Source organism: Kryptolebias marmoratus, linkage group LG20 (genome assembly GCF_001649575.2).
Source record: "Kryptolebias marmoratus isolate JLee-2015 linkage group LG20, ASM164957v2, whole genome shotgun sequence".
NCBI lineage: Eukaryota > Metazoa > Chordata > Actinopteri > Cyprinodontiformes > Rivulidae > Kryptolebias > Kryptolebias marmoratus.
In genome coordinates, this window is record NC_051449.1 from 5586270 (window position 1) to 5611841 (window position 25572).

The 25572-nt window shown below is 35.7% G+C and overlaps 1 protein-coding gene across 2 annotated transcripts in view; it reads left to right on the plus strand.

Annotated features, from left to right (window-relative positions):
- LOC108232807 (netrin-G1-like) overlaps positions 1-25572 on the plus strand; it is a 59450-nt gene that overhangs the window by 9802 nt on the left and 24076 nt on the right. For both annotated transcript variants that reach the window (XM_017410845.3, XM_017410844.2), the window contains exon 3: positions 20082-20725. In XM_017410845.3, coding sequence (XP_017266334.1) covers positions 20082-20725 — 644 coding nt within the window. The remainder of the gene's footprint in view (positions 1-20081; positions 20726-25572) is intronic.

The window sequence follows — 25572 nt, forward strand, 5'->3', positions numbered from 1 at the left end:
TTTGTCCATTGATAATATAAGTGGTATAAATGAGTTCATCTGTGTTAAATGTTCAGAAGCAGCTTTGCATAATAAAAAGTACTGTAAGTTTGTGTGAAAGGTTAAACAATAAAAAACACTTTGTGGAGGTGAAGAGGGTTAAAAAAGTGAATCATTCAGCTTTTTTATAACTGTTCCTATTTAAATCAGAAACTGAAGAAACCCAATGACCTCTGATAGGATTTCTGTGATAAATTTATATAAAAACTATTTCATGAAAACATAAATACCCATTTAAAATATTTGAAAGTAACTGTCCCACTGTTTTATGCTCCTTTTTTTGCTGAGTAGCTTTTAAATGGCATTATGTGTCAATTTTATGAGGCAAGTTATTTTATTGTAAAATCTTTTGACAAAAAGTTAAGTGTGAAACTGAATGCACTTTCTTGGAAAACCACTGCAAACGTTTTAAAAACTGCAGCAGTAACAACTTGCCAAAGTACAAAAAATAAATAAAGGAAACTTTAAAAATTGTTGCCAAGTTGTGAGTAATCGATGAGAAAAGTATCACCTTATTTAACAAGTTTTACCCTTTTTTTTTGTATTCCAGTGCTATTAGAAATTAAATTAAAAAAATACTTGAATGGGTTGCAATTGTTGTTGTTTCACAGAGTAGAAAAATGTGTTCCACAAATGATGAGAGTTTTTATTAATTTCAGTATTATCTCTGGGAAGTACTATAATAAAATTATGAATGCAACAAATATACCCAAAACATAATTTTTGTTCCAGCTTATTTCTTTTTTCTTGCCAGCAGCAAAAAAAGGAATTTACTAAAACGAGGTAAAATATGTCAGGATCAACAAAACATTTTGGATGGACATTCCTGGCGTCTATATCATGTGCTAATGTTTTTTTATTATTATTATTATTATTTCTCTATATAATTATTCAAGCTAAACATTTTAAATTTGAAATGCATTGCATAAATGAACTGTTGTAAAATTCGTATTGACGTTCATGCTCATCCAGAATGAATTGTGATAACTGTGGTGACGCTTTCAGTCTTTTTTAAGAGACGTTTTCAATTTTAACAATTTTCCATTACTGTCAAAAAATTACTGTCTATAAAATTGCAATTAGCTTACATATTCTTTGGCTTTAATGTAGATTACTAATCATATGGTTGAATGATTTATTAAGATAGATCTTGTTTAATTTAAGCTTTAAAGGGTTGCTAGCAACTTTCAGAGTTTGACTTTTAGAAGATGCTGTTCTAAAATGTATTGCATGAGGAAAATGATGTATTTAATATAAACATTCAAGCTGTAAAATAGGTGTTCTTATAATATTTCCTTTGCATCTGACTACCAGGATATTGATCACGTCTGTCATACATTTAAGGTTATCATTGTCCAGATGTTTAGAAACACAAGCACCCTACGGACTCGCTTAAATGGCTGTTCCATGTTTGATCTGTTTACATACTTAGCTGGCACACAGGCAGACTGACACCAGTGACCTTATCCACTGGTGCTTCCTGAGAGTTTGCTGGAGATGAGAGAAGCATGCAAATGAGCCCTTTCAGCCAATCACTAAGTTGCCTGCAGTTGCGAGCCTGGTCTAATCAGTTTCCCCAGAAGCTGATTTGCCTCATAGATGATGGTCAAAAGAATTCTGGGTGGCTCTTCCCTTCCCCCGCTTCATTGTGCCCTGGGCTTATAATTCTCATCTCTGTCGCTCAGTAGTGTTATTTCAAGAAAACTTTGCCAAACATATAGTTATAAGAGACGGTTGGTTTGTGAAAATTGTCTTGAGCATTTAAGAGTACACCAAGAGTTTTCCATTCATCAGCCTACAATGAATAAAAGGTGTCTGGGACAAACATTTGGCATTTAGGAAGTTAGGTTTGGTTTTATTTTTAGCTGTAGACCTTCAGTGGTTCTTGACTGTTTTACTGCTAAACAGTTTTCCTGCTCTGTCCTGAAGCACTGTTAATCAAGATTACTAAACATTGTTTTAGGCTTTTTTGCACTGTAGTGTCTGCAGTGTTCAAGTACAGAGTTTAATTTGTATAAATGTACAGCTGAAACATCAAAAAAGGGATAATATATGATAAACTAACCATATTGTGCCATTTTATTGCTTTTCCAACTTTGTGCATAATTTATTGATTTTTGTCTTTCACTGTAATTGATTATAAATATATATATACATATATATTTAATTTGCATTAATACAAATGATCCAATTTGACTCATTTGCATGCTTGTAAGCTGAAAAGTTAGAATATTTCACCTCGTGGTTTCCAGTGAATGATTGCTGTGAATGTAGTTATCTGAAATCACTCATGAGCTCATTTTTCACAGTCAAGAGACCTTCATTTGCTTTTAGTTACAGTTTTTCTCTCCCATCTCTAAGGTTCAAATCATGTTGGCTTTGCTGTATTTAAGACCAGTTTACAGAAGTGGCAAGACCCTATTTTTTTTAGATTACTGATAGAATTGAAAATAAAAACTTTATTACTGCAACTTTTAGGATTTAAGTTATCCATATTATATTTTTAGGTTGGGATTTTTCACTGACTTTCATTCCAATATTTGAATTTCAGGGCCACTAAATTTGATTTTTCTAACTTGGAATTCAAAAATTCTAACTTTTAAGTACAAATAGAGCACACCATCCTCTTCTTCTATAACATCTAGGAATCTGTGAATTGATCTAAATAAATAAAAAGGGATGTTTGAGTTATACATCATCAGCTGACGTGTTCCACACTATAGCTGCAATGACTCAAGCACGTCATCGAGGCAGTTGTGTAAATATTTCTGAGACTGATTCAGTATTCGTGCTTATGTGAGCCGCTCTGGGCAGAACTGAGTAGATTCCTGTAATTCCTCTGAACTTTGCTCAGTTTTCTCAAAATGGATGAAAGGAACTATAGCTGCTGGTTCACCCAATGTTCCCCTTGGTGGCTTAGAACGAAAAGACGAAAAGAGAGCTCTCACTAAGCTGCTTGGAGACGAACATTACTGGCAGTCAAAGCAGCAGATTTATCTTTGCTTGCAATGGCAGGAGTCATTGTGAACTTTCAATCTATGTCTTACATGTCTTAAAGAACTAATTTTCCAGACTTTGTAATTGACATTACAAGCACCAACAGATTATGGACTAGCAAAGTGGTTGTGAAGTTTGCATTCACTCAGGGCTTGAGGTGATTAACAGAAATTGTTAATCTACAAAAAAGACTGAGACTCAGATAAATTCCCATCAAATCTTAGTTGTTGTTGGGGTCAAATTCTGGAAAATATTTGGTTATAGTAGGTAAAAGTTTCTGTGTTTGAGTTCATAGCTATATATGTGCTAAAATAAATCTCTCCCATATAATAAATATGCATTCCATCAAGGAACCACCCGATGCCTTTATGGATTTTAGAGGTCATCTCATGTTGAGAAGGAAAGGTTGTAGCTGTTTTGGTCAAACTTTGAAAATAATGTTGTGCATGATCTCATTAGATATGAATATGTCTTGTGTCTGACTTGCACCTCCTACTATTTCAAAATTTAGTTGTGGTGGCCATCTTGACCACATAAGGTAATCAGGAGAGGATGTCCATCCATTTACTACTTTCTGAGGGTTTCATAGAAAGTTTTCATAGTTTCATAGAAAATATATGTGGTAGTTCATGAAATATTTTGCTAACAGACAAACAAGGTTGGCTCCGTCAGTTATAGCTAAAGTTTTAAGCAAAACTCTCATGTACTGATTGGTACTTGGAGTATGTGTTGTGAAAGTCAGTTACAAGCAAACCACATTTTAGTACAACATTTGTAGAACTGACTGAATTATTGTCATTTTGTGTTTTCTATGGTCTGTTGGCTGCGACAGACATCCTAAATTGGGGTAATTCCAAAAGTGAATCAGTTGTAGATGAAAATCCAATGATTACTTTCTGCAAGTTTCATGAAGTTCACCCAGTTGTTCATGCTAGACATTTGCGTGCCTTTTGGTGGCAGATGATAAACGTTGGAATGATCAACTTGTGCTAATCACACAAACTTTAATATGCTTGCTTTCATGTTATTTCCTCTGATTAGTTGTGTCATCACAGAGCACTTTATCCAGGTTAAAATGGTTTCATCTGTATTTGTTTTGCTGTTGTATATATGCAACATCTTTATTATATATAATAAAAAAAAGTTTGGGTAAAGAGCACACCACACACTTCATGCTATGTAAAAGCAGCATTCACTTCATTGCTTCAAATTCAACTGTATGTTATTGCAACCTTCCTGCAGTAATTTGCCCTGATTATAATAAAAATAAGGAATGCTTCAAACTAGCTGTCTGACATTTTTTTTAAATCTATAGTTGTGTCTAAAATAGCTGCTTTTCTTATTTATTTGTCATTGAATTCATAATAAAAAGTCACTTGTTCTGTAGTGAATGGCACATTTTTTAAAAAGTCCTAGTTATTTTATTATTTTAGCACAGTTAGAGGTCAGCTGCTATCTTTCAAGACCCTAATTTTAATGTCAAAACAGTCCGAGCCTTCGTGTTATGAGCTGTGTGTTTATCTCAACGTGCTGAAATGTCGAGCAGTTCAGAGGTCAAACCTGGAACTGTCATTGCCCCTCTTTGATCTCTGCACCCTTCTTTCTTGGTGGGAGAATCACTCATCCGTATATTTGTTTGGAGACAGGGAACAGTTGGAGCATTTAACTTGCCGTCACCTCCGTGCCCTTGACTCTGTTCTGAACTGGCCCTGCCCAGCACATCATCACCGCACCGCTGGGTACCAAGACACCGCAATGACATGCAACATGTCCCCTGACTCCAGAAGAGGGGGAGAGTCATCATTTATTCTTTCATTCGCCTGCCACCTTCTTTGTCTCCTGGCTTTTTAATTTCCCTGTCCCTTGTTTTCTGTCAGCTGATGATGCATAATATCCATGTCTTGTTTGAACACGTCGAGGTTGGATGCTCCATATGAGGTGAGCGTTTGACAGATAGAGATATGATGGCATTCTTTCCATGGATCTGTGACAGGTTAATTCTTAAAGTGTTGTAAATACAAAGAAAGATGAATTATGCATGGAGATTTAAAAAAAAACGTTATGGACTTTAGTTGTTTGAATACAAAGACTCCTTAAGAAAAGCTTAATATTTAAATGCATGTTGTCTATCTGAAATTGAGTTCATGTTGCAATCTGATAGGTGCTTTATCCATTGCATGTTTTTAAGCAGACAAAAGGCAGTTTTGTTGGTCTATGCACAAGTTCACTCTACAGAATATTAAAATTCTAGGTTTTTTGTTTGTCTGTTTTTGCTGACCTGAAACCTTTAAAGTTTAATCCCACAAATAATTCATAGTCTGTAAAACAAACTGCTGTGTTTTATGTATAGCCTGATCTAGGAATATGAAGTATATGCTCGCACTTAATACAGATTGGATCAAGACAAACGGCATAAAAACATCAACAAGTCACTGCAAACAAGGACAAATGTCCTGGACTTTAACTTTTCACAGGCTTCTGGTCGTTAAAAAGTTATTGTTATGGATGTTTCAGAAGATTGTCTAGCAATTTAAAAATGATCACAAAGTTATTGCATTGGTTTTGATAGTATTTTTCAGCCATAGTATTGAGTATCGTATCATAAATATAGTCACAAGTGTGGTCCAATAACTATTTGAAGTCAACCAAATCAGCTACAACTCTGTGGTACTTCCTCTAAAATTCTAAAATTTAGGCCTTTATATTCATGTGCATCTATGTATCCATTTATTATGGTCACTTCATCTTGTCTTTGGTTAAGAGGGAGCTGGTACATATCCTAGCAGTCATTAGAGAAAAGTTGGAGGACACAATAGACAGGTTGCCAGTTCATTGCAGGGTTTACCTTAATTAAATTTGCTTTGAATTGTTTTGTTTCTTTACATGTACATTTTGTTTCCTTTTTTTTAAGTTTTTTTTAAAGAGCTAAATAACACATGCAAAGAAAGTTAAATATCAAAAAAAATGGGAACGTTACAAAAATCTAAATAAACAAAAGAGTTGTTGTCAGAATAAACTAGTCTATGTAACAAATAGACATAATCAAGTAGCTGGGGAACAATCTGACAAAAATAAAAAAGGCAACAGGCTGGTAAAACAGACTAAGTTACAAAAGAGGAAAAATAAATCTAGACTCCATTTAAACAGGGTTGATAGGATAATGAGCCACAGGTGGAAGCAATCAAGAAAATTACAAGAGCTAGAGCAGAGCAAACACTGGAGCACTACAAGTGATTCATATGTATGTAGGAAGTAGACACACTTTTTGCCTTTTTTATGAACTGTATTAATAGATTATAATGATTTCTATTCTATTTTTTTATATGTTCAACACCAACAATTTTACAAGCCCATGGGTCTATAAAAAGGCAAACACACTTCTATCTTCTCTTAGGGTTTAAATCATAAATTGTGACAGCAAAAATGAAACTTAGCCCTTACAGGATCTTGCTCAAGGTTTCAAACTGTATAATAGAAAACACTCTGGAACACAAAAAAAACTGCCCCATTGACAAAAGCAATTCTGAGTATTTGTTTGATTATTTTTGTCTTCTTGGAGCATTTTGTTTTTATGTGTGAGTTGGTGGTTCATCATAGTTATAGTTGTTCATAGCTGTTGATGAAGTGCTTTCCCAGCGATGACATTGTCATGGTGACGCCCTTGCTCTCCACTTGTAGAGCTTCATCTCTCTCAGAAACCTTCCTTTCCTTTTCAATCCAGCAACAGGAAAGTAACTACACTTTTATTTTGAGTGTAAATATGATTGTTGTCCCAAGTTACACAACTTAGTTCCTAGTTCTTTCTTTTTTTAAGAAAAGAAAAGACTGTATGTGTGCAACTTCCCCTACATGATATTGCTTGTAATGTTGTCCAGACTGAGGGCTGTCAAATGTGGCTTTCAAAGCTGTAACCTCAAAAAGCAGTTCTGATTGTAGTAAGACTGGGCTTCACCTGCACTCATTTTTAAGGGCCAGTTTAACAAGAAAATACTCCAGAACAGACATTCTCACAATGTCTGCTGCAAGCAGTTCATTTTTTTCCCTTGAAGAACAAGTACCATCCCTGCGTAAAAGTCATAAAACTCAGTGCATACAAGAGACACTTCACAAAGATTACTTTGAAAGTTGATCAAAGGTTCACAAAAATAAGGTCAATAAAACAAAATAAAATGTATTATTTTTGTCCAGCAGGGCAAAAGCAAAGGTTTCTAATTTTTATGATGCTTATATAAATCTGTGATTTGAAGCTTCTTCCTCAAGTCTGACAGACTCCAGGTTTTTGAGTGAAAACACATACATGGGATTAGCAGGTTTTCATGTAATATTTTGTTAGATTTTAAGCATTTTGTAATAAAAACCAATTAGGCTGGCTTTAGAATACTGCTTAAGAATGGATGTATTGCAATGCATTGTAAATATAATGGCAGTAGAATAGCAGTGCCTTAACGGCAGATTGCTGTTCAGATCAGGACCAAAATTCATTCTTATCTGGACCCGAATCAGGTGGCAGATTTCAATGTATTTTTTTTATCTGTACCTTTTTTTTCTCATATTCATGTTAATTAATTTTAAGAGGCACTGCTGTTTTAACCTTGGTGGTTCTTTGTGTGAAAACCTTTCCTTCCCTCTCTCATTTACCCACAAATTAGCAGCTTTTCACTGCAGAGAGAAGCTGCCGGTCCAAACACATTTTTTGGATTTCTGTTTGAAAAACAAATACCTCTCTGAATTCTAAATGAAGACCACTGCAATAGAAGATAGTGGCACATATACATGGCTTTTACAAACTGGACACAGCACAACATGGTCACTGACTGCAAACCAAACCCAAAAAGGTAAATGAAAGAGTTACCCAAATCATACAGTACAAAAGAAAATCAAAGGAAGTCTCAAATTCTGATTCTTCGTATTATAATAACTTTCTATCGATTTTCTTTTTCTTTTTAACATTACCATTTTGCAAAAATTAAGTAAATGCTTCTTTAAACTTCTGTATGTATTTTTTAAAGTAGGCATTGACAATATTTCTGGAATCATTGACACTTCTAATAATTGCTGTTACTTTAAATATGTGTAAAGCACAGCAACATTACAGTAGGGTGATGTTAAAATCCCAAACAAGGAAAATTAAATAAAAAATATATAAATATATATAAGGAGTACTTTTTAAAAATATTTTGGATCATTTTTTTAAGACTGAGGCACAGTGTTGAAGGGCAAGACTTGAGAGAGAGAAATAGTAGCAAGATGACAGGCAACTGTTGCGACCCACCTACCCTTAGGAAACCTAGCCATCATGCTGTCAGGCCATATCGATCTGTGAGAAGGAGTGAAAGAAACCGCGCTGTGGAGGGAAGGAAAGTCTGAGAGAAAGGAATGAAAAGTAAAAAAAAAGAAGAATGTTCGTTTCTGAACCTAGTGCTGGTGTGATTTTATCATGCTCAGTGAATGGGTGACATTTCAGTAACGCTTTATTCCTCACTTTGGCATTTCAAATTAATAAAAGCCTCTAATAACTATGCAGATTGAAAAGATGGAGAACAAGTTGACACACTATGAGCTGGCGCATTGATGAACAATGCAGCAATTTCACTCTTGTGCTCTCACATTCTTTCTTTCACTCTCTCAATTTCATCCCAGTTTTTGTCAATTTATTTGCGATGACCCTTGCATCTCATTGTAAATGGCTGAGAACGAAAATGGTGTCTTCTTATTTTCTCCTTAATGACAGTGCACCGAGAATCAGTAAAAGATTTCTGTGTGATTTTGAAGGGGCTTAAATGAAACTAACAAGTCAAAATCAATGATGCATTGATTTAAAGGTCACTCATTGGTGCATTGTTAGATTGAAAGCACTCTGAGGTACCAGATGGCTTACACTTTCATTGTAATTTTCTTTTAAACTATAGAGCAAAAAAAAGTGTGAAACTGAGCTGATCAGTCAGAAGTTATACTTGGTATAAACATTTAAGTTTTCACCAGTTGTTATTATTCAAATGAAGCTTGTAATATATGTTGTTTTAGATTTTCAACTTCAGTCAAAGGAGCTTGGCAATTTGAATTTCCCACTGGAATCAGTAAAGTATCTATCTATCTATCTATCTATCTATCTATCTATCTATCTATCTATCTATCTATCTATCTATCTATCTATCTATCTATCTATCTATCTATCTATCTATCTATCTATCTATCTATCTATCTATCTATCTATCTATCTATCTAATGTGTTATAGTGGCAGGTTTTTGAAGCTTGTACCTTATGTAAAGTGCATATTTTAAAAACAGGATGCCTGATCTTTTTGTTTCAAAACAATAAATGGAAATCACAGGTGGAACATTGCGGCACAGATTTTCTTTATCTATGAAAAAAAGAAAGTTTTCACCTTCAACAGTTTATAAAAATGATTATATATGAATTTGTTTAAGTAATATGTATTGAATGTATCTGTGTTTAATCCAGTTGCAAAACAAAATCTCCTGCAGTTCTGAAAATCTTGAATACTCCAGGTGTAGTTAAACCATATTAACAAGACATGTTACATGATGACTGCAACAGGAACTATTAATATTTTATCTTCTGCACCCACTTTCTTGGAAAAAATAAGCAAATAAGCCTTTAGGTATATTTATCTGTTATGTCTTCATAAGGAGTTGAGTAGAGTTAAATGTTGGTTTTCTTTCGGCTGCTCCCTTCATGGGGGTCGCTACAGTGAGGGAACTGGCAGAAAAGATTTGGCAATTGTTTTACACTAGATCCACTTCATGATGCAACCTGGGCTCGAACCTCCAACCCCAGGATTACAAGACCGGAGCAGTGAGCTGCCCCGGCTCCCAGCTGAGCAGAAGTAAATTGTTGTCCAAAACCAAAGCTGTTGGCACAGTTTAAATAATTCTATCTTCATCACCTTCTCAGCTTCTCCTCATTATCATGTTTTAAAGGCAGTGGAGATATTTTCTAGCCATAATAAAGACACAGAAGAGCAATGTTGGACTTTAAGATTTGCTCTATTTGATGTCACCTCAGACTAATAGCTTTACCACAGCGATCCTTGTCAAAGACAATCAGCTTAAAAAAATAAGTTTTTTTCTTTCTTTTCTTACAAGTCCTGAATTTTAATAGTAAAGAATATATGTGTAGAACTAAGCTAAGATAGCTATCGCTTGCCCAAGCTCCATTTTAGTTCTACTTTACTGCAGGAACAGTGCATTTTTAAATGGCCTCTGGCCATTATAACTAGAGAATGCTTTTATTTATGTGACTAATCACTAAATAAGCTTCAATATGTGACTATAATAGAAAGAATAGAAATTTGATCTTTTTGGATGCATTTGTGGTGTACAGTTGCAACAAACTTAGCCTATATACAAGACCAGGCCTTAAATAAGAACTATACAGCCTTTAATTTGTAAATACTTTTAAAGCAGCTCATGTCAGTGAGAATCTTTCAATACTGCACTGCTGTACACCCAGCAGAATTAAAAGCCTAAAGTATGTGAATATTTTTTTCTTTTTTTTTTTACACACATATTTTCCTGTTTAAATTGGTTGTCTACAACATCTCAATGACATCAAACACACCAGCATTTGGGATTTTATTCAGTGGGTGCTTTGGAACAGAACACAGAAAAGTACAAGAAATCCACCAGACAATTAAACATCTTATACTGATTCAAAACATCTGAATTTGGATGTTTTAAATCCCCCAATGTAAATAAATCATGACTTGTCAAAAGGAACCAATTTTTCCTATATTTGAGAATAAAACCTTCTGATTTCTGCAATTAATGGTGCAACATTTCATTGTTAAACATACATGCCATCATCAGACCTCAGTTTTGTGATCAATGACAGTAAAGTTTTCAATCAGACATACAGCAGAACACTTGAGGGGTTTTTTTAAGTTGAATGGGGATTTCACACGACCAGATACTGACATGTTATGCAGTATTATTACTGAAATGTTGAAAGATATTCTTATATTGTGACATAAACAGGAAGCAAGCAACATGTGTGAGCTGTTTCACAAGCAATAAGACCAAGAGAAATACACAGGTGTATACACAGACTTGGATTCGTTGGTCTACAGATACAAATACAATGAATGCACATTTTAATCTAGGTCTTCATGCATAAAAATAGACATTCTATACACATAATTAAGTGCACATACACATGAAAGCTCACTGCCACCTTCTTTAATAAATCGGTGTTAAATTTACCCCAGTGGAGTTCTGCCACATGGGACAGATAATGAGGCCAGGTGTTAATTAATGTGGAGTGTGTTTCCTCTCGTCTGCTGACTCCCCATGAATCCAAATCAAGGCTGAGGCCCCGCATCTTGGTGCGGCTGAATTGCCAAGCAATGCACTTCAAAAGGCCAGACTGGCTGTGCTGCAACCCTCAAAGGGACTGCTTTGGTGAGGGCTGTGTTCCAAAGGGCGGAGTGGTTGGTGTGCAGCAAATTGAAATGCGAATGCCTGGAGAAGTTTGTGTTTTCTTTTTGATCAAACATCAGCTTCGATAGCAAGTTACAGGCATCACCTTAGTGTCCTCTGATGTACTGTTAAAATAAATGCCTGATATAAATTATATTTAGTTCCCTAGCAGCCTCATGCTGACAACATAAAATAGTGTAGCCATTTGTTAGGAGCAACAAATAGTTACGCATGTCTTTTCGTCTGACAAAGTGAAATACCTTTTAACATTATTTTACTCTAAACATTCAACTGTATCAATTGTTTGATCATACTTTCCTTTAAAGTATTATCAGCAGATGCAAATAGCAAGGCTTTTCCTTTGTTGGTTTAACTGCCTTAAAAATCCCAGATACAGAAGACAATTTCTGCCCTCTGCAGAACCCTTACATACTAAATCTCCATTATGTCAGGCAAGTTCAGAACCCTAAGAAATTCATATTCTTGGGGTAACGATTCACTCATGAAGTGTGTCTGTTCTCCATTCCTCTGAAGTTCAGACTGGCCTTGAAGTGAACTTCCTTCACTGCTGGTCATTAAAACTGTTGAGTTTCTGTGAAAGCTCTGACAACAAAATTCTCACTATAGTTCATTTCAGTTGTCCGTTCTGTCCAACTTATACAAAGCCTCAATAGGATCAACACCCATTGTCTTTGTTCACAATATCCTTCAACATTCCTTTTCTCCAAAATTATACAAGACCTAACCACAGATCACAATTTTGCCCTTTCTATTTAGGTTCTACGTGAGCGCAAGATAAAAGTGGCTCAGAATAACATGTGAATTTAATGGTGTCTTATGTCAAGTGACGTTTCAGCTAAAACCATTATTTTTGTTTACGTGGATCAAGTCCCTGAGCACTGAATCACAGACGTTTGATTTGCCACTTGTGGAACGTCTTCTCTTTCAGCGCACTCCATGAATGAGGATGGGCATCTGGAGGTGTGATTGAGAGGGTGTGGGCCAGTGACAGGTCAGCAGGTGTCATGTGGCAGGTTGAGAGGTGTAAGGCCGAGCAGGATGATGGGCTGATTAATCCAGCAACACCTCTGGTCTGGAGGGAGAGACTTTTCTCACAGCCACAAAGGAATCACAGAAGTTACACAGTACTCAGCACAAACTTACAAAGTACACACAGGTCACAGGCTGATAGTTCTGAATTTTCCACACTGAAGTTCTTCAAAGGGTGTAAATAAAGCTGTACAGCTGATAATACCGTTCTACAAAGTTAAAATTTGATTGCTAATAAAACTGGAAACACAAAAAAATCTTAAGCAAACTAAAAGGGACCTATTATGCTAGGATAATAAGTTAGGATAGGTCTGTGAGCTACAAAAAACATCTTCATTACATTTAATACACAAAAGAGCTCATTTGAGCTCATTTCAGAATAAGCGGTTTTAGGGCTACGTCACTATTATGCAAATAAGCTGCAGTTGGCCACGCCCTCCCAAGGTCCGACACTCCACTAACACACTACTTTAAAAAACATAAAAACTCACTGACGGATTAAACGCTGAGGCTCTGACGCACATTTATATCATAATAAATTCAAACTCTAAGGATTCTGCTTCACTTCTACCTCTGCACCACAATCTGCTCAGCTTGAGTGCGACGCATTGTGCCACGATGTGAAGTCGAGCAGCTGACATCAGCACAATAATTCAGCACACAGAACGTTTTTTTCCCCCCGCAAATGCGACCTTTTCCCTCACACTGTAGCTAATGTATCAATTTCAGATTATTACAATTCTGACAGTAAATGCGCAGATATTGTGGGACTCCTTCCTGAAACGATTTGCACAAACTACAACTTTCTTTGGCAATATTGCAGGGACATTTTGAGGATTTTGAAACAGGTCGCTTTGCAGATACCAGAAAACATTTACTTATTCCCAAAAATGGCTGTCTGTTTTTGTTTTGTTTTTGTTTTTTTGTGCTTGGACTGTTTCTGGGGTGGGACAAAAATGAGGACATGGTATTTAACCTAAACTATTAACTCTCAACCTGAAAGATAAACCTGGTGATATGCATTTTTTATTATTATCTCACACCTATTTATTGCTGTAATTTCCAGTCCATCCCCAATTATTGTTTAAATCCAATTAAATAGTTTTGGTTTCTAAACTGTGTACTTTCAGTTATAAATCTAACCATACGATTTTTTGGCTTAAATCTAACCAATACTAAAAGAACAATAATAAAAACACAGGGTGATTCTTTCAATAAAAATCTATTTGTAAAGACCAGAGAAAATGCAAATAGTCACAAACTGTTCTTGAATTTTGACACTCGAGAATAATGCTGAAGCACAAGAGTCAAGGGGCAATTTGTGCCTCTCATAAAAGAACTCCTGACATTTGAGTCTCCAGAAGAACAACTCCTTAAAAATTGTTGTGTTTTATTTTTTCACTGTCAGTGTATTTGCTTTTTTGAAGTTTATGACTTCTTAGAACCAATGCTGGTTCATGGTGAATGTATTGGTCTAGCTTTGGATTTTCATCACAATATATCTCACTGTGTCCTTGTGTTGTGGGCAAGCAGACAAAATTCTCCCAGGTACCCAGGGTTATTAATTGCGGTTGTACAGTTGTGGAGATATTTATTGAACTGGGGCATGTTATTTTAGGAAACAACTGGAGACAAACTGTACAGACCTACACCTTTTAACATATGCATATTTGTGTACTGAAATGGCATATACTTCTGGGGGTGGGGGAGAAGTTTCATTGCAAACTTAAAGGTTTAATTTTAAACATTTTATATAAGAAGCTTGCCTTACAGAAAATGCTGAAGTAGAAAACTGTTGTGAATAAAGCTGTGACGGGAGCTTTGTGTCCAGAAATCTGTCAGCTAAACTGATGGGTCATCCTGCCCATGGCCATCTTTCATCAGCAGCTGTCTTTAGTGGGAGAATTTATCTGCATGGCCACATCGTCTGTCAAAAGGCACATCAACACAAGGTTGCACTTTGTCAGTCTCATAGGCTACTGGACACTCATTTAAATACACTTATCAAACTATTCACCCAAATGTGTGCATTGTTTTAATTATTTTTTTAATGTATGTTTTTTAGTTTTTGAGTACTGCGTGTTACTAAAGTAGCAAGTTTAAGGAAAAATATATACAGCTTGATGTGTACATGTGAATATTGCAGCAGTTTTATTGATATAACTGATGTGCAGCAGATTTATTATACTGTGCAGTGCTGTTTAAAGTGGCATGGTCTATTGATTCCCATAAATTGAAACCATTACAAACAACTGAGCACAGCCATGAAATTACATCTTAACATCCACTAAGCCTTCATGACAATCTGAGAAGCCGAGTGTCCTGATTGCTTTACATTCCAGTAAATGACATTTGGATTCACAGCTCAAGTGTCTGTCTTTGTCTGCCTTGTTCTCGGGCTCTCCTGCTGTGTGACTCCCTGATATTGGATTGACCTTATAGGCTGCAGAGATCAGGACATCATTAGCTGCGACCAGCCGCAGACACACTGTTCAAGCCTTCTACATTAAGCAAGCACCCTCAGACGGATCATATAGCACTGATAAAAACCAGCTGTGACACAGCAGCCAAGGTGGCAATATAGATGTCTGCTATACCAATAAGACACAGGCCATTAAAAGATTCATGTGTGTTGTATGGACTGCATGTCAATAGATGTGAATCTGAGAGAGCTATGCATCTTTTTATGGAACAGATTATTTCTGTATCTATAGGAGCTTACTGAACCACAGGCTATGTAAATATAAAACAGAGCGGAAAGAAAATCATAGGGATTAAAAGGATATGACATTTTATTAAAAATAGGATACATTTAAAACAGTGAGAGATCGCTCGATGAGAAAGGTAATACAGCTGTAAGTAATAAAAGGAACAGAACATATATATATATATATATATATATATATATATATATATATATAAGTTATGGGGGCTTTTTTAGGTTAAACAAAAAATATAGTTTTGCACTCAGTGTCATTTACATTTTTTCTTTTCTTTTTTGCCTTCAAAAACTTTATTGCTTACCAGATTTCCAGACATTTTACAGACATGTTGAGGGCCAAAATGTAAAATTTGGGGAGTGAACGAAAAAAATAAATAAATAGAGCTTTCCTTATGACAATGTTTCCCTAATTAGTGGTATGTGTCTCTATTTTAAGGGGAGAATAATGGAAAAATAATTTAGAAATTTTGGGAAATTTACTAATCTGTAAAAAAAGCTTTATCAAAATTGTTATTAACAATATTGAATAAAAAAACAATCAAAGCTGGTTGTGTCCTCAATTATTGTGCACAGTAAAGTGTATTCTTGTTGTTTGTTTGTTTTTTATTAATCCAATGGGACAGCAAACAAACATTAATATGATTGCAAACCACTGAGCCAAAACTGAGCAATGATTCAAATATGAGTCATTTATTGTGACACAACAATGACATTTTGGGCGTTAGAATAGAATGTCAAATTTTTTTTAATCGTTTATTCATCATAGTTGCTCAGGTCTCAACACTTAACTAATCAGTGCCAAATAAGTACCAAAATAAATGCCAAATTAATTAAAACCAAGTGGCTCAGAGCAGGTCTGAAAACCAACAGTGTCCTTGGGTGCACTCAATCTGGATGGATGAGTACCAACTAACAGCAAGTTTTCTTTAGAATTACAAATAACTAGTTGCAACTTGGTATTTAAAAATATTTTAGAACAAAATGAGATGTTTAAAACTTAATTTTGTAATTGGAAAGGTTTGGAAAATTTGCAAAACAAGCAAATAATGCAACTCTAAAACTGAATCCTTTAAAATTTCTTCATTTTATTGCCACAAAAAGATCATGTATGATGTTAATCACAATAAATCTCTTAATTTGCCCTTTTCCTCAAAAATGTGTAAGCTGTTAAAGCTTGGTACCTTTAACTTTCTGTCTTTCACTTTGAAAGAATATTATTAGTGATTAAATAAAATGAATGTCTGAATGCTTGCATCTTAGAAAACTGCATTCATCCAAATACCTATCTCTATTCCAATCAGTATGCATCTCATATAATCACATTACATCATAAATGTTGCATTGTGCTTTAAAATGCTAACCTACCCTTCAATAACACACCAAGCTAAACTGTATTTATTTTCATGCTGGCACTTCCTTTTTTAAGGTCAGATCTATTTTTCAGTTGGTCGATATTTCATTTTGGTACAAAATTCTTGTTTCTTTCAAATCCTCTGCTGACTTTTTCCCTCTCCCACAGCCTTGATCACAGGTAAAGGATCAAGTTGAGAGGGTTTATTGTTTTTCAATAGCTGCCCCCTGGCACAGCGCTGAAGCTCTTGGTCTTAAATGACCATAGAAAGTATTGATCTTCATAAGGCAGTGTTTTTGTTGTTAAATAACCACCACAGGATGCCCGCTAAAAGGCGCTGACCTTTCTCTACGTCTCTCATTCCACCTAAACAAGGCTGTTTGGAGACATGCCAGGTTTATGGGGAGAGAATAAATACTATACAGTCCTCTTAACATTCAATAAGAACAGTGCATTCAGATCATTGGGTATTGTTATCAATAGGCTGGGCTAATGCAAAATATTTATTTCCAGCTATTTTTTTTTGTTTTTGTTGTCTTTCTGTTCCTAGTGCTGCTTTCCACTTGTTTCTGAACACTTTCAGTGACTTGACTGGGCAAATTTCTCTGTTAAAGGTTTCTATTTATCCTCCTTTTCTTCGTTCTTTCAGGAAATTGTTTTCTCATTAGCCACAAGAGATGTGTTCACAGTTCTATATAGCCTCTGTGAATAAGGATCCCTCCTCAGCAGATACAACAGCAGCCACCCCACTGTTCCTAGATGAAACTATGAGAACCACAGGAAAAAAAATAAAAATAAATAAGTAAAGATTCATGCTCTTCAACTACAACAGGGAAATCACTCCCTTTTACAAAGTCGATCCCTGTCTCCCTCTCTGCATACCATCAAGCTCTAACAGACCTCCAGACCTGCTCAAGCACAAGCAGGGAATATAACGAGCTTCAGCACACATCATTGGTAAACTGTAGACTCGAGTACAATTTATTGTCCCTGTGGCAGAACTCAGACAGCCACCATTCTCCCTATTACCCCTTAACTCTCTTTTAAATCTCTCCTTTTTCTCTATGTTTGTGGTTTCGGGCTACACTGTGGCCTTTCAAGCTTTGTGTTAGTACTGAAGGTGTGTGGGTGTGCATGGGCGGGAAAGCAGAATACTTTTAGAACCTGATCTTCCTTTTAAAAACACATTCCTAAAGGGTTACATTTTTCACTACCTCCCACTCTTCCTTATCCTCCCGTTCTCTCTTAGCGGCATAACCCTTATTACCCTTCTAATTGGATCATGTAATGTTCTTTTGAGTCAGTGGCGCAGGCCTAGTGACCCACAATCCTGCAGTCTTTTCCTTCCTCATCGAATTGTTATCTTTTCTCACTGAAGAGTAAGTGACTGATAGCATATCATAGTCCTACAGGAAATGAAATGGACTCAGGAGATGTGTATCTAAAAAACAGAGCAGTCATCCATATAGCTTCCTGCAAAAAAGATAAAGACAAAATCAAATATATATTTTTTTTTCTTTGGGGAAAAGAAATTTTTAAACTCACTTGAAGACAAAAGCAGCTATTGGTCTTTTCAAATAAAATACAATGGTTTCTGCTTATCAGTATTCCTGCCGCTGATCGCCCTCAACAGCGTGGCAGTTTGGGTTGAAAGCACTGCTACATCTAAGAGATAGGTGACTAATGTGGTAGATAGCACTGTTCTCACCTTTAGATAATTTTGAGTATAGAGTGTCAGATGATTGCTGATTATCGAACCATGTTACAGTTGATCTGAATCTCATCAGCACTTAACCCTCATTGTTCGTGCAGCAGAGGTGAGAGGAATGTCAATTGGAGTGAGTCTTGTGTTTTCTGGCCTCGTTTCAGCTCTCTCCTCACTCTCACTGTTCCCTCCCTTTGCTAACCAATCACATTTGTGCACTCATAAACACACCCACACATACAAATACATACTGCATGTGCACACGCACTCACACACACACACACACACAAACAAATTCAGAGCTCTCTATCCCTGTCACAAACAAACACAAACACATCAAGAGCACCTCTCTTTCTCCCCACAAACGCGCTCGCACAAACACCCAGGCTCTCTGGATGTCTACGGTAGAAAGCAAACATGGGCCCATGAAAAATGCATGTCCCTTTGCCTGTTTTATAAGAAACACTCATCGGGATTCCATTCCTATCCCAGCTGAAATACCACACAGGAATATCAATTACACAGACAGTTTGGGTGGAAGTGTGGGCAGGAATTGTGCTAAATGAAAATATATGGTACCTACAGTTCGTCTCAATGAGAGGGTCACCATTTCCCACAGGCCTGAAACTGAAATTTCTGAATTATGAAATGCACATTGGCACTGATGTGTTATAAATTATGTTGAGTTGGTGGAAAGCTAACAAATCAAGGAAAAGGTAAATAACTTCCCAAGGTCAATAAAGAGAAAGAGACTCTGACAAATTGTGTTAGATAAAAGTTTTCAGAACTAAATACTTTGCCACATTTGTGAAATTCAAATTTTCAAATTCCCTCTTCCAAAGCTACAAAGTGTGTTTTAAACCTGCCAGATTCATTGTATGAAATGACAGTTCTGACTTGTTCACATGTCAGATATATAGTTCAACCTGGACTTTGATGTTTCCCTTTATTGACCACCAAACTGATTGATTCTGATCCAACTTTAATCAGTTTGCTGTAGAGTTCTTCACATTTAGGCAGCTGTGGGAGAAGGTCTGCAATACAATCCATAAAAAACTGAAGCAGTGTTGCACAAAACTGCTTTTTCTACAACAAAAGAAGCTATTTGAATGTGTTTTTACACTTGTAAAAGCATAAATATTTACCTATTTTAGGCATATAATTATTTAAGCTATAGATTGTTTTTGCATTTTTTAATCCTATTTCTACATATTTTTGTCATTTTAAAATTATTATGAAGAATAGAGATTATAACAATATTTGTATAATTGTACTTAACATGTTTGAAATAACTCTTTTCATCTTCAAACTTTGATTGATATTTTCACTATGGTTTAATTATATGCCTTCAGTTGTTTGTTCCTGTTGATGTTGCCTGTGCTGATTATTTCATAAATTTCAACTTTAATTATTTTATGTTGATGTAAAGTGTCAGTCAACCAGGACACAACAATTCCAAGTTTCTCAATAGAAGGCAAACTGGAATTTTCCTGCTTGTTGTAAATGTTTCACCTTCAATGAGTGTCACTTCTCATCCAAAAGGCTTGAGGTTTAATGTCTTCAAGAAACGAGAGATGTCCAGTTGCCTTCTATTTTACCAGTTAGGGTTTATTTGTCTATTTTGTAGACCACAGTCCACTTTTTAAATCATGCATTTTAATCTAGTTTGGCAAAATATTGTTTTTAAAAGTTTGAGTACAAGCATGATGAGATAAAGGTTGTTTTTTCAGTATGCCTGCAGCATGCACTTACCTTTGTGTCATTGTGTTTTCTTTTAGGAGAATCCTTATATGTGCAACAATGAATGTGATGCTGCTACCGAGGAGCTGGCTCATCCTCCTGGGTTAATGTTTGACTTTGAGGGTAGAAACCCTACGACTTTTTGGCAGTCATCATCATGGAAGAAATACCCAAAGCCTCTGCAGGTCAACATCACATTATCATGGAACAAGACAATTGAACTGACTGATGACATTGTTATTACTTTTGAATCGGGACGACCGGAGCAGATGGTCCTGGAAAAATCTCTTGACTATGGCCGTACCTGGACACCTTACCAGTTCTATGCCACTGACTGCCTTGATGCTTTTACTATGGAACCCAAAACAGTGAACGATCTCACCCAACACACTCTGCTAGACATCATTTGCACCGAGGACTACTCCCGAGGTTATGTGTGGAAGAACGACAAGACGGTACGTTTTGAGATAAAGGACCGCTTTGCTCTATTTGCTGGACCTCGACTACACAACATGGCTTCGCTATACGGCCAGCTGGATACCACTAAGAACCTGAGAGATTTCTTCACTATCACTGATCTGAGGATTAGGCTACTGAAGCCAGCAACTGGAGCCACCATGGTGGATGAGAACAATCTATCCAGATACTTCTACGCAATCTCGGACATCAAAGTACAGGGCAGGTAAGATCCATTCAAGTTTGTTTTGTTTTGATTTGGAGTATTTTGTTTGATTTTTGTTTTTTAAGATTTTCAGTTGCTTCATAATGTAAGCTTTGTGCCATTTGATCAAATGTTCTTTAATAGTTTCTGTTTTTGGTCTTTACAAAATATGTAGTTTTTCAGTTTGTAATCTTTTTTCATCCCATAAGCTTCAGTTTTACATTCAGTTAGTATTCTCTTTTTTGTTGTTTTTTTTAACCTTGTACCCCTTGTTTTTTTGTGTGTAGTTTGTCTTCTTGTTTGTATTCACAGCTGGGTTCTGCTGCTAATTGCCATTCACCTGCTTTGCCTTGCCATCAATTCTTAGTACTATATATGAGGCGTACTTGGTTTTGGTTTGCTTCTAAATCCTTTTTCTTTGTCTTTGTTTAGTCTCTTGACTTCTGTCAAGTCTTTTCAAAATCAAAAAAATCAGATTTCCTTGAATTACATCCCTTCCTACTTTAGCTTGTTGTATTTTGAGTGCTAAGGCTTTTAGTTTTCATTCTCCAGTAACTTCTGCATCTGGGTCCTCTTTGTCTAACACTCCACCTTATGAATGCTTTGGACATGACAATGGCACAATATCAAGTTTTATTTCTTGGTTCAGCGGAGCAATAAAGACGGCAAACGTGACCCACTAAAAAGGAAGTAGAACTACCAGAGATATTTTCTGTCAGTTTTAAAACCAATTTTTAACAGTTTTTATCAGAAGTAGACGAACAAAAATTACAACTTGGTTGTGATCTCTTTAGTATTTTAATATGAAAATTGGTCAACACAATTTTGATGATTTAAATGTAATAAATAGTCAAAAACTGTATTGAACATTTATTTTCTTTTGGGGCAAAGGAACAAGTAGAAAAATAGCATTATCAACTTCAGGATTATGTTCATCAGAAAACTTTTTTGATTTTCATATTAAGTTGGGCCAAGACTATTTTAAGATAATAATTGTTTAACATGTTTTAAATTTTCCTTTGTCTCCAGTTGATGAAATTTTTATATTTTAGCCTTATTCATATTAGAAAACTTTTTTTTTAACTAAAATGAAGAATAAGTCTAATTATCTAATTTATATAGCTTGTAGTGTTGCTCAGTGTAACATTTTTTTGTGTGAGTCATCAGAATGACTGCATTTTTTAAAGAAAGGAAACACTGTTGTTTCCTGGTGCACAGAAATGGCCCATGCAGCGGTCATAAAGCCCTCACAGCTGCTCTCCAAATGGAAGCTTAGTTTGCTTGCTGCAGTTGGTTTATACGGAGGGTAACTAGGTTTGTAATGACCCATCAGATGGGCCCCTAGGTAAATTGAAACAGTTAAGTCTCTAATTAGAATTCAGTAGACTTCAACGGTAGATTAAAACCATTAGCAAGTTGGCTAATTGGTAGGAGACTAATCTTGTAATTAAGAGCATTTGCAGCTGATTAAACGGTAATCATCTGGGACACATCAGTGAAACGTGAAGGCATTCAGAATTTGCCAGGCTGTGATTCTAAGTTTATCCCTCGCTGTTTAATAAAGTGTTAAGTTTTGATTTAATCTAAAATGTTTCTTTTACCATTTTTAGCTTAAATACACTGAACTCTTTGCTTTACTGTTACTAACCCGAACCTCATTTAACAAGGTGTCAAATTCTCATATCTGACAAAGCATTATTGTGCTTGACTTTTTGGCAATATAAGTTTACTACAATAGTACCATGTTATATTTGTATTTCAGTTAGAAATAAGAGAAACATGTTTTGAAGTCAGAGAAAATGTTCCAGTATTGACACTTACTGTATGCTATAAACATGAATTGATGAGATCTAAATTGAAAGGACTGCCAGCCTGCATAGAATAGCATCTCCCACAGTTATCTTGTTTTGCCATTCATTAGAGTCGTGGAAGGCTGAATTTTGTGAAAATGTTATTTTTGCCCAATTTTCCATCCTGCCCCTGGGCATCAAATTCAATTTTCGAGGCAAAAGTTTCCGGCGAGAAAGAACACAAAATAAACATATGATTTCTGTCCAGAAGTGGATCAGTAACTCACTTGAAAGAGTGTGATGGAGGCAGGTGGAAAGAGACTGATTAGAGTTCCCAGCAGCCTCAGCAGCCTTCTGGCTACCACCAAATGTGAAAGGCTTATCACAGGATGGCCATCCTGTCCGAAAACTCCCAGAAAAGCCCACAAAGGCTGATAAACTTTCCCTCAAACACACATACAACTGCATATTTGCAGGTTCAGGTTAGCTGCAGATGTGTTCGAGAGTTTGATGTCTGGGCTCTGAAAAGACGGAAAGGTGCATGTCATTTAGATAGAGACACGTAAGTAACTTCGAAATTAAATTTCCAAGGGGAGCTGTGGATGGTTTTGATGCTGTCAAAATTGATATTTTAGACTGTGCAAACAAATATTGGTTTGAATAAAGGTTGTTTGTAGTCACATTTTTATAAATAAAGGTTGAGTAAAAGTATAACAAAATTATAAGATATATAAACATAAAAGTGAATTAATTGTGGTAAATTTTAGAAGCTTTGACCAAGAACTAACCTAGAACCTGTTGGTGATTGTAGCAAATTGTACATTTTCCTGGTGGTCTGAAACCCTTTACTGATGCAGTTTATTCAGAATATGTTGATATCTTGACCAGTATGATGTAGAGGTGGCAGTTTTGGGAATATTTCTCCTTCTAACATTTTCTCTGATTGATTGTTGATGTCAATTTAGCCAAAATAACAGCAGAGCTGTATTTAATTTCTGTGAAAAGTATGTGTTTTGTCAGTTCAAGCTGTGTTTAAAATAAAAATCTGTCTATTGTTAGAGTTGAGTATCAGCCATGCATTGTCAAGTATTCTCACAGTTGAAAGTGATTATGCTTAAAAATGTCTTAATGTGTCAATTTGTTTCAGTTTAGACCTAACTCACCATCTGACAAATAAACAAAGCCTTCGTGAATAAAAACCGTTATCTGCATGGAAAAAATAGGTCTGATTTCAGCTGAATGTTTATTAATTGGCATTAAACCATTTACCTACAGCAGCTTTAGTTTATATCATGACTCAAGCAACTAAAGTCACAACTCTATAAAAAGCTGCAGATGAGTTGAAAGAAATATATCATCAACAAAACATTTAAAATGTGCTGTTTTGAGTTGTGGATAAAAAAAATCTAATTGAAATGGGCTTAATATAACTTTGCAGTGCCATTTTTAAGATATCTGTTTTAGGCTGTTTTTCTGTATACTGAGTCAGTGTGTGTCAGAACTAGCTGTGTTATTGATTTCTAATGTTATTTCACATCACCAGAAAACAAAAACCTTGAACCATGCAGGCTGTCCCATTCTTCAATACCCCCCTCTCTCCCCATTGCTCCTCACTTATTGATCAGATGTCTGCTTGTTAATTAAGACATGACCGCTACCGGGTGGTTGCGCGGTCAGTGCTGCACGTCTGCAGGGCTGCAGCGGGACTCGGGAATAAAAAGGCAGTTAATCCATAAGTGCTAATGTGCTATTTTTTTTCTCGCCCCGTCCCCCAGTGTCACTCCCACCCCTTCCCCCATTTTTTCTGTCATTCTTTTAGATGTAAAACCTATACACTAACCCCATTTGTTTTTTTACCATGATCAAAGGTCCCTCTCAGTCTGGACACTTTATGGTCATTTTATAAATGATACAGAAACAAAAAAGAAACTATTTAAAAATAGCTGCCATTGAGCAAGGCACTTAACTCGAAATTGTGCATACATGCTATTTTTTTTTTTAACTCTTTCACAACCTATACCTACAAATACTTGTAGATACCTTACATACCCTATGTAGGCCATACCTTATATAACCTTTATATGCTTTTGCACAAGATAAAGTTTTATGGTGCAAAATAGTAAACATGGATTTAGATTAAAATATTAACTTTCATAAAAGCTGTTTTTTTAAAACACAGGAATATGAAAGTATCTTATGTTAACATACCTGCAGGCTTGAATATATTTAAAAAAAGATGTTTCATTCTCCACTGACTTACAGTGTTCACAGATGTTACACAAAAGCTAAATCTGTAAAGAAAAAAAAATCATTTTAACCTGCACTTGCTTCCTTCTTAGGTATACATGGAAGTTATTCAAAGGCAGTTTTGAAACCAAAGAATAGTAGTTGAGGAAAACTTTGAAACATTTTGCAAATATTTTAGGCTTTCTGATGTTCCCCTCAAGTCACAAACTCTGTATCTTCCCCCCCTGATGGGAATCCTAAGCTCATAAAAGGACCGCATCACAGACCTTAACTGTATCTTACTCTTAAAAGAAAACTAAATTTGTACATAGCTCCTTCACTGAGCATTCACATGAGAATCATTACACCTCATAGAGAGAAACTACAGCCTCAGGATATCTACAAGTACTAAGACCACACACTGGAGTTTGAAAAAAAAAGAAGAGTGATAACAATATGCCACACCTCATCTTGTGTTATATGCACAGACATTTGCATTTCTTATTTTAAATACATTTAAATCTTCTGAGAAGATAGCCTCCACACTATCTTTACAGGTCTCTTGTCTGTTCTTTCAAACTTGTCAGAGTATAATGTGAGACAGAATGCAGCAGGAGGAAGCCAATCGATATTCCTTTCGAGTGTTTGTAAAATATGCTGTTTAGCAGCTTGATGGAATTTTTGTACACTCAAAGTTGTGTCTCATTCCTGCAGCTGAAGACTCTTCTAACTTGCCAAAGTGTTTTAACCTTGCCTTGCAAAATTACTTTTTATAATCTAGTAATGATAGGGCACATGTACTTTTTCAATTTTACAACCTTGAATTAAAAGGGGTTACTTTTTCTGTCCCTC